The sequence below is a fragment of the Epinephelus lanceolatus genome, chromosome 17 (assembly GCF_041903045.1).
Source record: "Epinephelus lanceolatus isolate andai-2023 chromosome 17, ASM4190304v1, whole genome shotgun sequence".
Lineage (NCBI taxonomy): Eukaryota > Metazoa > Chordata > Actinopteri > Perciformes > Serranidae > Epinephelus > Epinephelus lanceolatus.
The window spans coordinates 31,434,830-31,448,655 of NC_135750.1; the positions used below are offsets into that span (position 1 = coordinate 31,434,830).

General features: G+C 40.6%; 1 protein-coding gene across 1 annotated transcript; it reads right to left on the bottom strand.

The window, feature by feature from the left end:
- Nucleotides 1–6,732: 6,732 nt before the first annotated feature.
- Nucleotides 6,733–11,410, bottom strand: ccnj (cyclin J). Its single transcript, XM_033612854.2, has 6 exons — nt 11,273–11,410; nt 10,948–11,037; nt 10,134–10,344; nt 9,748–10,047; nt 8,055–8,214; nt 6,733–7,776 (listed from the first exon to the last, which is right to left on the bottom strand). Exons 2-6 carry the CDS (start codon nt 11,014–11,016, stop codon nt 7,419–7,421), a joined length of 1,098 nt encoding a protein of 365 aa, XP_033468745.1. The 5' UTR covers nt 11,017–11,037; nt 11,273–11,410; the 3' UTR covers nt 6,733–7,418.
- Nucleotides 11,411–13,826: the final 2,416 nt, after the last annotated feature.

Sequence of the window (13,826 nt, forward strand, 5' to 3'; positions counted from 1 at the left end):
TCACATAATGAGCATCCTGTCTGTTTTCAGAGTTTTGGTTATGAAACATTGTTATGCAATGTCTAAAATAAGCGCAGGGCAGTGCAGTTTGGAGTGCTGTGTGTTCACATTATCTCTTAGGGACTATGCAAAGTATAGATTCCAGATAGGCTACAATGCACTGCGGAAGTCCGTCTGACTGTATGAAATGATCATTGTGCTTTTCTTAATAAGAAACAGCTAAGATTAACCTTTGTTGATCTTATTCATTGTGTTTGTTTGGTGGTGGCTTTGCACGACTGTTTTAATTGTAAAATGTGTCTATTTACTTTTTTACCACTACTTTTCTGTGTAGACAATTAAAAGTGACAACCGTACAGTATATGTAATATCATAGGAGTAGATTTTAGGGGGATGCAGGACACACACCCCTTGAAATTTAGATCATGTGCATTTGTTCCCAATAATAAAAACTTGAAAGTTGCAGTAGACTTTTATGTTGATTAATTAAGGACATTTACACCATAAATTAATGCAGAAAATGTATAAATTGGTGCATAAAAATTCTAAGTGCTATATTGTAGGCGACTGGACTTGCTCTTGCTCTTGAACTCAAGCAAGTGGATGACGACGAATCTTCACCAATATGCATAAAAATTCACCAGAATGCAGGAAAATTAAGTGACTGACGCCAACATTTTCTGGCAGAGGAACCTCAAACCCCCCATTTCACGTGTCCCCCCTAATATTGAAATAAATCCTACGCTCTTGTACATTATCCATATGTTTAGTATTGAGATGAAGCAGCTTAACCTGAACATATAGCTGAGCTTATTGTCACCTACCACCCTGCTTTCAGCACAGAGCATATGTTTGCCAGGTACAACTGACGACTTGCAGCACAAGCTACATCACATTTATTGAGCACATTTATTTTAGAACTGGCAATGATGCAATTGTATTTCGAAGCTGAACTGAGTTTCACCCACTGATGTCAGCAAATAGGGCTGCTGAATCTGGAAACAGCGAGAAAAACATGTCCAAAAATAGTCAAAGATTCAGAAACAAGAAATGTGGAAATGAAATATGATCCTAAGTATTGCTGAGTTTTATTCTAACCAAGTAACATAGGATTTATGTTTTTTAACTGAAGCACATTTCCAACAGGAATAAGAGAGAAACAGACAGGCCTTATGAAAAACATCACTGGGAGCTGATTATAAAACATACCGACACGTGTCACATGAAATCTGCAAAGATTTCTATCACCACAGACACAAACAGCATGTTGCCACGTATTGTGTGACCTATCAGGTCTCTTCATCTCCTTTGAATATACCGCTGAGATCTCAATGATATATTTGTGCTGGCATCCTGTTTCCTGAGCACAGTGATCATAGCTCATCCAAACTGAACAGAAAAGAGGCAGGTACTTATCATAATGCAATGATAGGAAATATATTTTCAAAACTTCAGATGCAATCTATCATTTGAATGTATGTAATGGGCTTATTCATCCTCCTTCTGAAGGTGGAGGATGCAATTTTTATGAGGCGCTTTGTGTTTAATGAGCTCATGAATCTGGAGGAGGATGCATCAGCCACTGGAGAGAAAAAAAAATGTGACTGAAGTTTTTTTTTTTCCTTTCCTGATATGATCCGTGTTTAATCGTTTAGTGGGGTTGTCGCTACCAGACTAAGCTGCCCCATGCAACACTATAATATCAAAATCATACCAGTATACCAGTGTTATTCCTCATTCTCATACTGTAGCTTATTATCCCTGCAACTCAGAGCAAATAGGTGGATATGGAAACCCAAAGTCAGTATCAAATAAATTATAAAACAAATAATCAAATGAATAAATTGTGTAAAATATATATAAGTGAAATAATAATTTGTAAAATAATGAATACAGTTATTAACCTCTTTACTGTACAATGTTATTTTATCATTTTAAAGTTTTAATGAAAGTCATTTTGTTTAATTACATCTTATTTAAAAAATGCCCTATTCTCAAAAGTTTTGTATTGTTTCATATTGGTATTTCCTCAAAAGACACATTTATTTCATGCCAAGTTTTATTTTGTCACTTTACATAATGGCACACAGACAGTGCTGTCATCAATAGCCACTTCCCACCTCCACATCGCCTTTCAGCAATCAATCATGTACTGTCTTCAGCCAGCAAACTCCACCACTGCTACCAAATTTAGCCTGTTAGCTCCTGTTAGCTAATGCAACAACAGTTCTTTTATTCAGTTATTTTGAATCACCCAACTGGAGGCTGCTGCTGTAAATAAATACAATACACAGACACAGTGATGTCAAACCCACAAATGTAGTGTCTAACCCTGTTATCTTGTAAACTTTAACAATGCTTCCTACCTGGCTGGCTAACTATTCTGAACAGAAATATAAACACAACACTTGTACCTTTGCACCCACTTTTCATGAGTTTAATGTTACAAAATTTTCTGTGCAAAGAGGAGACTTAATTTTCTCAAACTTTGGTTGCATATTTTAAAAATTCAAAATCTGTGTTAGTGAGCACTTCTTCTTTTCCAAGATAACCAAATTGCTGTTAAACAGGCTTCATGTGTTTCTTGTTCTGGTCACAATAAAAGGCCACTCTAAAATATGCAGTTTGATCACAACACAATGCCAGAGATATCCCAACATTTGAAGGTGTGCCATTGGCATGCTGACTGTAAGAATGTCCACCAGAGCTGTTGCCTGTGAAGTGAATGTCCATTTCACTACCACAAGATATCTCCAGTGTAGTTTTGAAAAAATTGGCAGTACATCCAACCAGCCTTACACCAGCAGACTACGTGCTTTCACACCAGCTCAGGACCTCCACAGCCAGGGTCTTTAACTGCAAGATCATTTGAGACCAGTCACACAAACAGCTGTTGCAACCATTGGCTCTTTTCACAGCAGAGCAGACATTTAGACTTGTCACAGCAGGAAAAGCACAGGTGAAACAATGTTTCTTAATGATGGCTCAGTGCTCCAGTAACCATGGCAGTGGATGGGACGGAGCCATCTTTCATGTTATTGGTAACACCTGTGCTATTCCTACCATGACAAGTCTAGATGTCTGCTGTGAAGAAGGTCTATTGGTTTGGGCAACTGAAGAATTTCTGCACAAACCATCAGAAAAGGTTACAAAGAAGCTTATCTACATGCTTGCCATCCTCTGAAAGGTCTTCACCTGACAGAAATTTATCAAAGTAACTGACTTGAGTGGGCGATTGAACACCTTCGATGCTATCTGGCACTATGTGTATTGTATTTTGTACCAGGCAGATGGCAGACAGCATGTATGGCATCCTGTGGGGAAGCGCTCATGCCAACGTTGCAAACAGAGTGCCCCGTGGTAGCAGTGGGATTATGGTATGGACTGCCATAAGCTGTGGACAATGAACACAAATGCATTTTACTGATGGCAGTTTGAATGCACGGAGATACCGTGACAAGACCCATTGTCATGACATTCATCTATCACCTGGACCTCATGTTGCAGCATTATAATGCATGGTCCTGTGTTGCAAAGATCTGTACACATTTCGTGGAAGCTGAAAACATCCCTGCTCTTGCAAAGCCTGAATACCCACCAGACCCTTTTAGCATGTTTGGACTAGCATTTAGTATGCTTGTTATTTTGACAAATAAAATACAACTTTGCTGTACATCAGTTTCACTAGGATGTAAAAACTTTAAAGCTAAATATCTCAGACTGCAGATGCAACCTTATTCCAAGGTCTCCTTTACTATGATGCTGAATATAGAGGGGAAAACACTGCTGTCATTGAGAGAAAAAGTCAGGGAGTTGGACAACATACAAGCTCCTTTCAAAGAGACCAATTATATTTTATTTATTATGTTTCTTTATAACTTTTATGGACAGACTGGATGTTTAATTGCTGTTGTGACAAGTTTACTGAGAGTTCATGACCAGAGGCCCGCTGTGCTATACGGGCTGATCAATGGCACCGAGACAAACCGCACAAGTTCTTTCCCAAGGTCCATCCTAATTTATCAGAGCATTACATCACACTGTTTATTACATGTATAAATGTATATTCTGAATATAGAAAGTACAATTTGTGTAATCTTGTTAGTGCTTTTAGTGTGCATGGAGTAACAGATGGATAGGTGGGCGGTGGGTTTTCAACATTTTAGCAGCCGCAGAAAAATATGCGTATGTGTCATTTCACTTATTCCATTTACTTTTCTCCTGAACTTTGCCTGGAAATAAATAAAAAAAAACTTCACATGGTACTGAGATTTCAGGCTTTTATTTTGATTGCAAAGAGACTCAACCCATGAGTTTACCTCTGACTTTAATTCCACCCTCTCTCTTGTGGCTTTCCTGCATAACAATAGATGTCTTTGTGAAGTCAAAAGACTAACTAAAGGATTAACACTGATATGTATTTTAAAAGGTCTGTCAGTCAGTAACTGCTGGCCTGTACCCGGACGCAGGAGGATACAGTGAATAAACAGGCGGTTAAGATGAAGCTTCCTGGATGAAGTCATAAATCATAGTCCACCTACTGGTTTGGCTACTAAATTGATATCCACAGTAAGTGAACAGCAGTGTTTGGGAGGGGGAGCAGCCAAGCCTAAAACTGCAAGAAGACTGTGGTCCTCACCACCAGGTTCATCAGTCTGCTTCCTCCTCCACAGGAAGCTCTGCAGTGTATAACCGCAGAGCGGAAATGCTATTTTAGTAGATCTGCCACATCGTGACATGAAGGAATCAGGAGTGCATTAGAGGTTTACTTGGAAGTGCTGTTTCCATCAGACCTGACCACAATGTTTTATAGCAGGAAGTGACTTTAACTGGGATCTATCAAGACCCCTGGGGTTTCTTTAAAAGTATAGCTATGATTCCAGACTCGAAGTTGGAGCAGAGGAGAAATAAATTAATTTGGAACTGAAGAGAATCTGGCTTTGTGTCTGACTCTACATTTGTTCTTTTCATCTCATGTCCAGCAGAGTGGGGGTTAGTGGCTGACCTCGGAGATACACAGCGTTATTATACCAAAATAAATATTTAGCATTCTTTTCCAAGCTCTGACCGAGTACTTAAATGTTCTCAAGTTCAGAGCCTTGAAAACCAGTCTGAGAGGGGGGTGCAATCTCAGTTGGCTTTGGGGTTAATTGACAATAAATATAAAACCAGGATGAACCATGTAAGACGTGTCTGTATAAAACCTTTCATCACCAGAGAACAAAGGCTTATTTGGGGGATTTTAAAGAGGCTAAATCTTGAACACTTTAGCAGCCTTGGACAAATGTTAAAATACACATGCTGCAGGCATGCTCTCCTGATATCATTCAGTCTACAATATGAAATGAAAATCTTGGTAAAGCTTTCTTCTTCTTCATCTTCCAGGAGAGGTAGCCTACATGTAAGTATATACTAGAGCTGTGAAGCCACAGAGATGAAAAGCATCAACAGAAATGTGGCGCATACTGCCCTCTGCAGATGAAGGATTGCTATGTCACCAGACATGAACTACTGATGGCAGTGTACACTGTTTTTTCCCTTCAGTTGTCATTTATGGTACATTGCTTTGACTGTTTCTGGGCATTTTGTGCCTTTCAATAGCCAACAGTAATATATATTTATATATAGGAGGAAATTAAGAGGGAGAGAGAGATGGGGAATAACATGCAATAACTGTCCCCAGCCAGACGTGCATCAGGAACGTTGCAGTTTATGATCAGCCCCAAGGCACTCTTACTTTCACTATTCTAGACAGCATACAGCTGCTCTGGATATTACCTTTATTGTTATTGGCTGCTGTTGATAAAACATCCAAAATGACAGGTGTACAAAAACATCTGCAGCATTTGACAAGCACCTGGAAACTGCCTACCAGAAAAACAATCTCTCTCTCACTTTATTAGGTACACGTGTACAACCTAGAGGTTTAATAAAACAGCCCTGCTATAACATCTGTCTTTATGAAGCTCATAATGTTCTGTGTAACTCAGTTCTGTAAATTATTGAGGTCACAGTTCCCTTTTCATTAACATGCATGAGGGAGGCAGAGTAGAAACACCTCTCAACAACGCATTCCAGCTAAACACCACCACAAACTATGACCTCAATAATAAACATAATTTAAAGGCAAACTATGGTGAATTGCTTGTGAACACGCTTGCTAACAAAAGTGAAAGTTAAAGCCAACACCAGATTCACTCTCATTTGGCATTTCACCTCACTATATTTGTTTTTTCAGTACTGTCTCTTGAATGCCTGCTGCTTAGTCTGGCACCTAGATGCAACCTTTTTGTGAAGCCCCCACCTCACCTGAGGTCACGCCCATAAATGTACTGAACACCGAAAATAAGAGGGCAGACTCTTTGCAGATGAATACACCGCCACACACATCTAGTGAGTCATAAGTAATAATTGAGAGGGATTTCTGCACGTGTCTATACATTAGAAATGACAGAAAACGTCTAAGTTCCACACCTTTGGGCCACAATAATCAAAAATCTTCTTAAAACTGTTTCAGCTGCAGTGAATGTTTGAGACACCTAAAAGATTTGTTTGTTTACAGCAGCACATCTACTTTTCTCCCATGGACACTTAAAATAGTTGCTGACTCAAGGCCGTCCTCAGTTACCCATGTCTTCGAGTTTTGTTAGTGCGATGTAATTACATGATTCCATTTTAAACCAGAGATTCTTTTTAGGCAATATAAAAGAAATCAGCGGGGCGAACATCTCATTTCAACTTACACAGATTTGTATTTTATTTAAAAATGTCATCATAGAAGTGCACAGCACTGACTGAAATCCTCTATGTGCAGAAGAGCTGCAATTTTCTCTGCAAATAAATTGTGAGGAGTATTTCTTTTTTTCTTAGTTTTACAAGTGACACACATCAAAACAAAACAACAACAAACAAAAAAGTTCGAGGTACAGAACACCTACACAAAAAGGGCTCTATAATCTCACCCACAAACCAACGGAAGTCCCTTTATGCAAATGCCCTTAACTTAAAGGCTATAGGCACGAGGTATTTGTACATTCAATACTTCTGAGGTAATTTGGCTCAAATAAATACAGGACTTTTGGTCTGCAGCTAAATTATACAGTAACACTACTCGGCACAGTGGTGCAAACTCTGCTTCTGGCAGCCTCACAACAACATTCATAACTGATATCTCAAAGAAAACAAAAAAACAAATCAAATCAAATATCCTAATGCAGGCTCTCCACAGAAAATGACAGCAAAGTATGCATATTGCACATTGTGTACGCCTTGTCTTTCAAAGTGCTGTACCAATCTCATCAAGTCTATTCAAATTAAAAACACTCTTTCCTTTGGTGAATTCTGTTTTGTTCAAGAGAAATAGATCACATCTCTTATCTCTTCTTCCTCAAAAATAACTACATCTATCTGAAAATCTATCATCTATCAAAGCATGGAGCAGCGCAGGTGTAGTGCATGCTGACTTGATAAGCCCTGTTGGGAATGCTGGACTTTGGATCCTGGGAGGCAGTGATGGCCTGGGTGTTGCCATGCTGGGGGCCATTAGGACCCTGCAGGCTGGCGGTGGAGTGGCTGAGGTAGGAGGCAGGCCTGTGGTTAGGGGCCAGACCCGGCTGCGGAACCTGCTGGGGGTACTGCACGCTGGGCCGGTGCAGGTACTGGGCCACAGTGGCTGTCTGACCTGAACTGTGGTACACCGTCTGGCCCTGCTGCTGCTGCTGGCCAGGCTTCTGGCACTTCTGCTTGTTGGCCTCTTTGACGTCACTGTCATGTGCACTGGAGAAAAACAAACAAAGAGTTGCACCCTGATTAGTGGAAAAAAATCAGTGCTGTAAGGTGACGTGCTCAGTGTGTGACTTAAATGTGTAATCTACTATCTGTAATGTGTGTGACATCCTATTGTCCTTGTGTAATGTAGCAGCATGCACTGTGTGTTGTGAGTATTGATCTTCAAGATCAACTCCTGTATGTTAGATTGTCCTTGGTCACTACAGTTATTTTCATTAGCGGTCATGAGCATGTATATATCATCTCAGCAACAGACTAATACACACATGAGTAGTTTCTCGGCACATGGGACTAGGTTCTCCCATGTGTAGCCTGTGAGGCGCTGCAGTCGGGGTGGCCATGTAGGGGACAGGTGGAGGACGAGGCGGGAGGTGGCCACACACGCAGCAGACACCAGTGAGGGGGCAAAACACAAAAACACATGATCTGAGGGAAGAAAGAAAACAGCAATCCATCATCACATGGAGCAAAAACTGCAGAACTGGTCAATACAGAGTTATGGTCCGAATCTAAGTTTTTAATGATTTTAATAATTTTACCCCATAAAATATTATTATTTCATTAACATTTCCATGGAAAATGCATATAAAATCAGCTGGCTGTTGAAGCTGCTGTTGCACCTATTGTCTCCCTGCCATAGACAGACAGACGACGACAGCTAAAACAAGAGGGTTATACCAAGTGAAAGCTAGCTAGTGAACTGAACATGGCTAGCCTTCGCTAAAGCTAAAACTACAACTACATTTACTTCTTGATTTCTCCCTTGCTGTTACCTGTAAATAAAAAATATCCTTTTTCACAAATCAATATTTTTCTCACAACTGCGTGTTTTTCCACATAACCACATAAATTCAGTCATGAAACAGAATAAAAATCTAGCTAAACATATGCTAAAGCTAACTAGCTTAGCAGAGTATCAGCAATTGCCAGCTCAGATTTTCTTTTGTTATGGAATTCACATGATTTGTTGTGGTTCAGCTGACTTTAAGTCACACATTTAAATGTTTTAAATTGTGAATCAAGTTTTTATATTGATTACAATATATTAGAAGGATACTTCACCTGCAAAATGACCATTTGCACATCAGTTATTCATCGCCTGTTATGTTGATTTTGTATAAAAAAGCTTTGTTTTTCTAGAGTTTAAACGCATGTGTCCAGGCCCGCTACGTGGCTGTGCATGAGACTGTTTGTACTGAAGTGTTTGCACATAAGATTTTATAAATGAGACTTGGATTATACCCCACAAATTGCTTGACAACTTGTAAAAAGATGTTTTGATATAGTTTTGCTGTTGTTAAACATGGTTCCCATTGACTTAACTTAATAAAAAATTGTCACCTTTTTTGGATTCTCCGTTCACTGCAGAGCATGCAAGAAAAACAAGGTTTTCTTTATAAATTAAAAGGTAACACATGGTGAGTAACTGATAAACAAATGGTCATTTTGCAGGTGAAGTATTTCTTTAACCACAGATGGATGGACACAGGAAAACAGAGTTACATTTAATTACTATAGACTGTAAACTATCTCAAGAGCTTTATTTTCTCATACCATCTGGATGAAATAAGGAAAAAAGCTAAAAGACACATTTTGTGGGTCGACATTGTTGTTCCCCTTGTATTCTGTTAAGAATAACCCAAGGAGGTATTTTTTTTTATACATAAAATAATCAGCCAAAAAAGACAGCATTAGAACATTTGTGTTTTTCACACAGGTTGCCTGCCAGCCTTAAAAACCCTTTAAACTCTCATTTGATTTCCTTACAGTATGTAGGAAGGTATGAGTGGTGATAGTTAAACCTATGTCATTTGTATACATTCTCAAATCTGCATAATATCTTTTGAATTAAATTGAGGGAAACTGAACTCCAACTTAAGGACCCCAGGACCCCTGTTTGTCTTCTGATCACACGAAGGAGGGCCATTTGTAAGACCTTATGGATGGAATGAAACTTACCTTGCAAGGAAACCTCCAGGAAGTAATCAGCATACTTGGCCATGTATAGTTTGGTCTTCTCCAGGAGGGTCATGGGCCAGCCATCATGGAGGTCTCCCTCGTGGACAGCAATGGACAGGTAGTACTCTATGAAATGAGCAGCAGTAGGCAGGTACAGGTTCCACTGGAAAGTTTCCAGCAGGAGCAGCTCCATGTGAAGTAAACCCTGCTTGGTCAGGACCAGGTTCATGGAGCTCATGCAGCCAAGGCTGTTCAGGGTCTCCAGTTTAGGCACCCGGTCCTCCCTTTCCTCAAATTTACCTGCAATGAAAAAAAGTTACAAAACATCACACCATGCAGAGACTGAGCAATCACATGCTGGAGTGGAGGGTCAGCTACAGACTTACTGGACAAAAGAAGACATGAGAGTGAGATCATGTGAAGCTGCTGCACCGTGACATCATAACGGTCCATAAAGAGGTCCAGCAGGTAGACTGCCAGGTGTCTGGCTGCAGGACACAGCTTGAAGCGGTTGCTGACGATGGCTATGAGGTCTGCAAAGTACCGTCTGAAGTTGAGCTGAGGGGACTGGCCTTTGTAGGGAGGCAACTTGAGCTCCTGTTGGACAACATGTCAGACTTGACGGTCAATAAATTTTAGTTTGGTTTTCTGTTTGAATACTGAGCACATCCATCATACTTGACATATTGACAGGTATATATTGGCAGGTAAGTCACAAGACACTACAGTGTAGAGCTATCAAAATGTGCTTTGCTTTGCATAATTCAAAAACTGTCTCCATAATTTTGTCCACCAGACAGCAATTTTCATTTTACACTGCAACATTTTTCTCTTACTTTCTAGTTACATATTGTGAGGAATATTTGTTTATGTTATGCTTTTATCAAAACAAAACAAATAAAGAAAAAAATCTACCAATGCATCAGATATTTTTATGGATTTATTTGGTATCTGCCTAAAAAAAATCCAAAACAGAGACATACATGTTACAAAGAACACAGATTCATCTGGGGGTGGCAAATCTACATAAAGACAATAATAACTACATAAAACAGCGTGACACAAAGAAAAGATGTGATGCAACATATGCAAAAGCAAATAAAGCACGACAGAAGTTAAAAACACTTCTCTCCATAGTGGTTAGTGGTTTCATTTTGTCTATTATGGCAGCCATCACTGAGTTTATTGTGTCACCCTCACTTTGTATCGTAGCGCCTGGTATATATCTGCAGCGAGTTGTCCTTTCCACCATTGGTCCTCTAGCTCCATTTAACACAGTGCTTTGAAACCCTGTGAAAGGCAAATCATATGAAAGACAATCAATCCGAAGACAGACTTTGTTCTGAGGATGATCTACACATAGAAAAACTATCTTAACTTGCTGAAGTGTCCTGTAACGCCACATAACTGTTCGCGTTAGCGGATCAGGAGTTGGCCCAGTGATCAGTCGCCTATCGTTCATTGACTTTTTCCAAACTAGGAAATAAAAACCATTGAAGCTGGCGTATGAAAAGTGGAGACTCACCCAATTAGCACATATAGTGAATATTACAGGCAGTTTCTCTGAAGTAAACTTCAAACTAGCCGGCCCTGCTTGCTCAAACTCATTGTTGTAGTCACTGAGGCTATTCGCCACAGCACGAGTTCGGCAAACACCACTGCTGCCTTCACGTGCTTCAGGAAACGCCAGCTTTATGTCGAGGACCCGTTAACAATCCATGGAAATGAAGCGGAGAAAGCCAAAAAGTGGTGTTAAGCGGGTGAACAACACACAACATGTTCTAATATGCATCATTTTTGCTACAAGGCTACATTGTTATTACATCTTATAATGGGTTTAATTTTTATCAATACCGCTCTAGTACAACCGTCGTCATACATGGTTTATTCATTGTTGAAATAATCCTCTAAGTTTTGGTACAATTTCATTTTTAACCAGAAATACTAAGTCCGATTTTTCTACTCTCTCCCAGAAAGTTTCTAAAGTGATTCAATTTCCCGATTAGCACTTGAAAGCATTACTCCATTCCCAGGTACCGCACACAGGACGCAGCCAATCACAGGCCTGATGCAGGCAATCCATGTGAAAGGGAAGTTGAGAGGATCCAGTTTTCCACAGCAGAAATATGCACATGCCTCTGATGAGGGAAACATTAATAGTGATTGAAAATCTGGCCAATAAAAAATTAAGATTATTTTTGAAAAACATTCAAGGTGAATTTATTTAGTTATTTTTCATTTCACTGGCAACCTTCACTCTGTGTTCCACCAGCTCTTTGGTGTGGAGTTCTGATAGAATACAGGTCACACTGCAGAGTGCAGGGGGTGCTGAAATAAATATGGAATGATAAATGCAATGTTGTTTATATACACGGGGTAGGTGGGTATGACAATATAAGTGTTCCTGACATATATTTACAGTGTTTACAATGTTTATACTATAAAAGTATATACTTTACTGGTAAAGTGGATGCTTGGTGTTTCAGGGTTATTCCACAGGGACTGTTTCTTGGACTGCTATTAAATGGTAATCATAGTGATTGCCTGTAGCAAGAAACTGCTCCTCTGTTTGGCTGTTTTTGCCATAGACTGTACAGACGTAGTTACCATGATGTCACCCATTGGTTTGTGGACTACCATTTTGAAACCTTGAGTTTGGCATTTCAGCTGCCACCATCTTGTTTTGTTGATGCCAGAAATGACCGGTGGGTGACAGGCTGGGGCTGTGGGGGAGTAAGTGGTGGATCTGACTGAGAAGCTGAGGACACTATCAGTAGCCTGTCACTCAAAGCGACCCGCCCTTAATCATGCGTAACTTTAAGCTTTAATATAATTTAAACAGGTGAGTCATATAAAAAAGTTGTGCATTTTAACATGGGGGTCTATGCGGATTGACTGGCTTCTGGACTGTTCAAGGACTGCAGTTTTTGGCACTTTGTGTTGGCTTCATTTTTCAGCCCCAGAGGTTGCCTCTTGGTTTTGGCGTACAGTACTCTGTTGTGCCTATCAGAGGGAAGAGGTGGGAACAGGAACAGATTTTTTCAGCAACCCTGAGTGCCTGTTGTTGTCTGTTCCTGCCCTGTTTGCTAGCCAATTTAAACCACACAGATGTGCAGACAACAGACTGGAATGGCAGAATTGTATCCACAGCTACTGAGGCAGCTTGAACTTCCTGAGCTGGCCAGGAAGTACATCCTCTGCTGGGCCTTTTTCCTGGTGGTGTCATTATTGTACATCCACTTTAGGTCTTGGGGGATTGTGGATCACAGAAACCCAAAGGATTCTGCAGAGTGCTGTTCAGTGTGGGTTTTAGGGGCACCAATTCCTCTGTCATCTCCACAGATTTTAAAGTGATGAGCTCCATGTTGGTTTGACAGTACCAGAGGGCTAGCTATTCAACCTCCTGTCTGTGTCCAGATTCATAGCTGCCCCGAATCAGGCCGATGACCCCTGTGTCATCTGCAGATTTCATGAGTTTAAACAGATGGGTCTCCTGAGGTCCAGTCGTGGGTGTGGAGGGAGACGAGCAGTGGGGAGAGCATACATCCCTGGAGAACACCAGTGCCAATGGTCCGGGTGCTAGAAATGATTTTTTTCCAGCCTTACCTGCTACCTCCGATCTGTAAGGAAGTTAGTGATCCACTGACAGGTGGAGGCTGGCACAGTGAGCTGGGTGAGTGTGGAGTAGAGGACATCTGGGCTGATTGTGTTGCATGTTGAGCTGAAGTCTACATGGCGAGACTAAGGTGTTGCAGGATGTACAATGTTGACTGCCGCATCCACTGACCTGTTTGCCCTGTAGGCAAACTGCAGGGGGGCAAGCAGGGGGACAACACCAGTCTTTTACAGGAGCCATGACCACAGACATCAGGGTGATGGGCTTGTAGTCAATTTATCCTGTGATGGAGGGTTTCTTGGGGATAAGAGCGGAGCAGTTGAAGCAGGAGAAAACTTCACACAGCTTCAGTAATCTGTAAAAAATCTGTTTGAAGATGAGGGCCAGTTTGTCAGCACAGACATTCAGGCAGAATGGAGACACACCGTCTGGGCCTGGAGCCCTTCTGATCTCCTGTCAGTCA

Bases quoted from the DNA above. Each gene is read 5' to 3' on its own strand.
- ccnj (XM_033612854.2), bottom strand. From the start codon at position 11,016: ATGGAGCTAGAGGACCAATGGTGGAAAGGACAACTCGCTGCAGATATA. The intron at 8,215-9,747 runs GTAAGTTTCATT...TTCTTCCCTCAG, and splicing joins CCTGGAGGTTTCCTTGCAAG to ATCATGTGTTTTTGTGTTTT. The intron at 7,777-8,054 runs GTGTGTATTAGT...GTTTTTCTCCAG, and splicing joins TGTGCCGAGAAACTACTCAT to TGCACATGACAGTGACGTCA.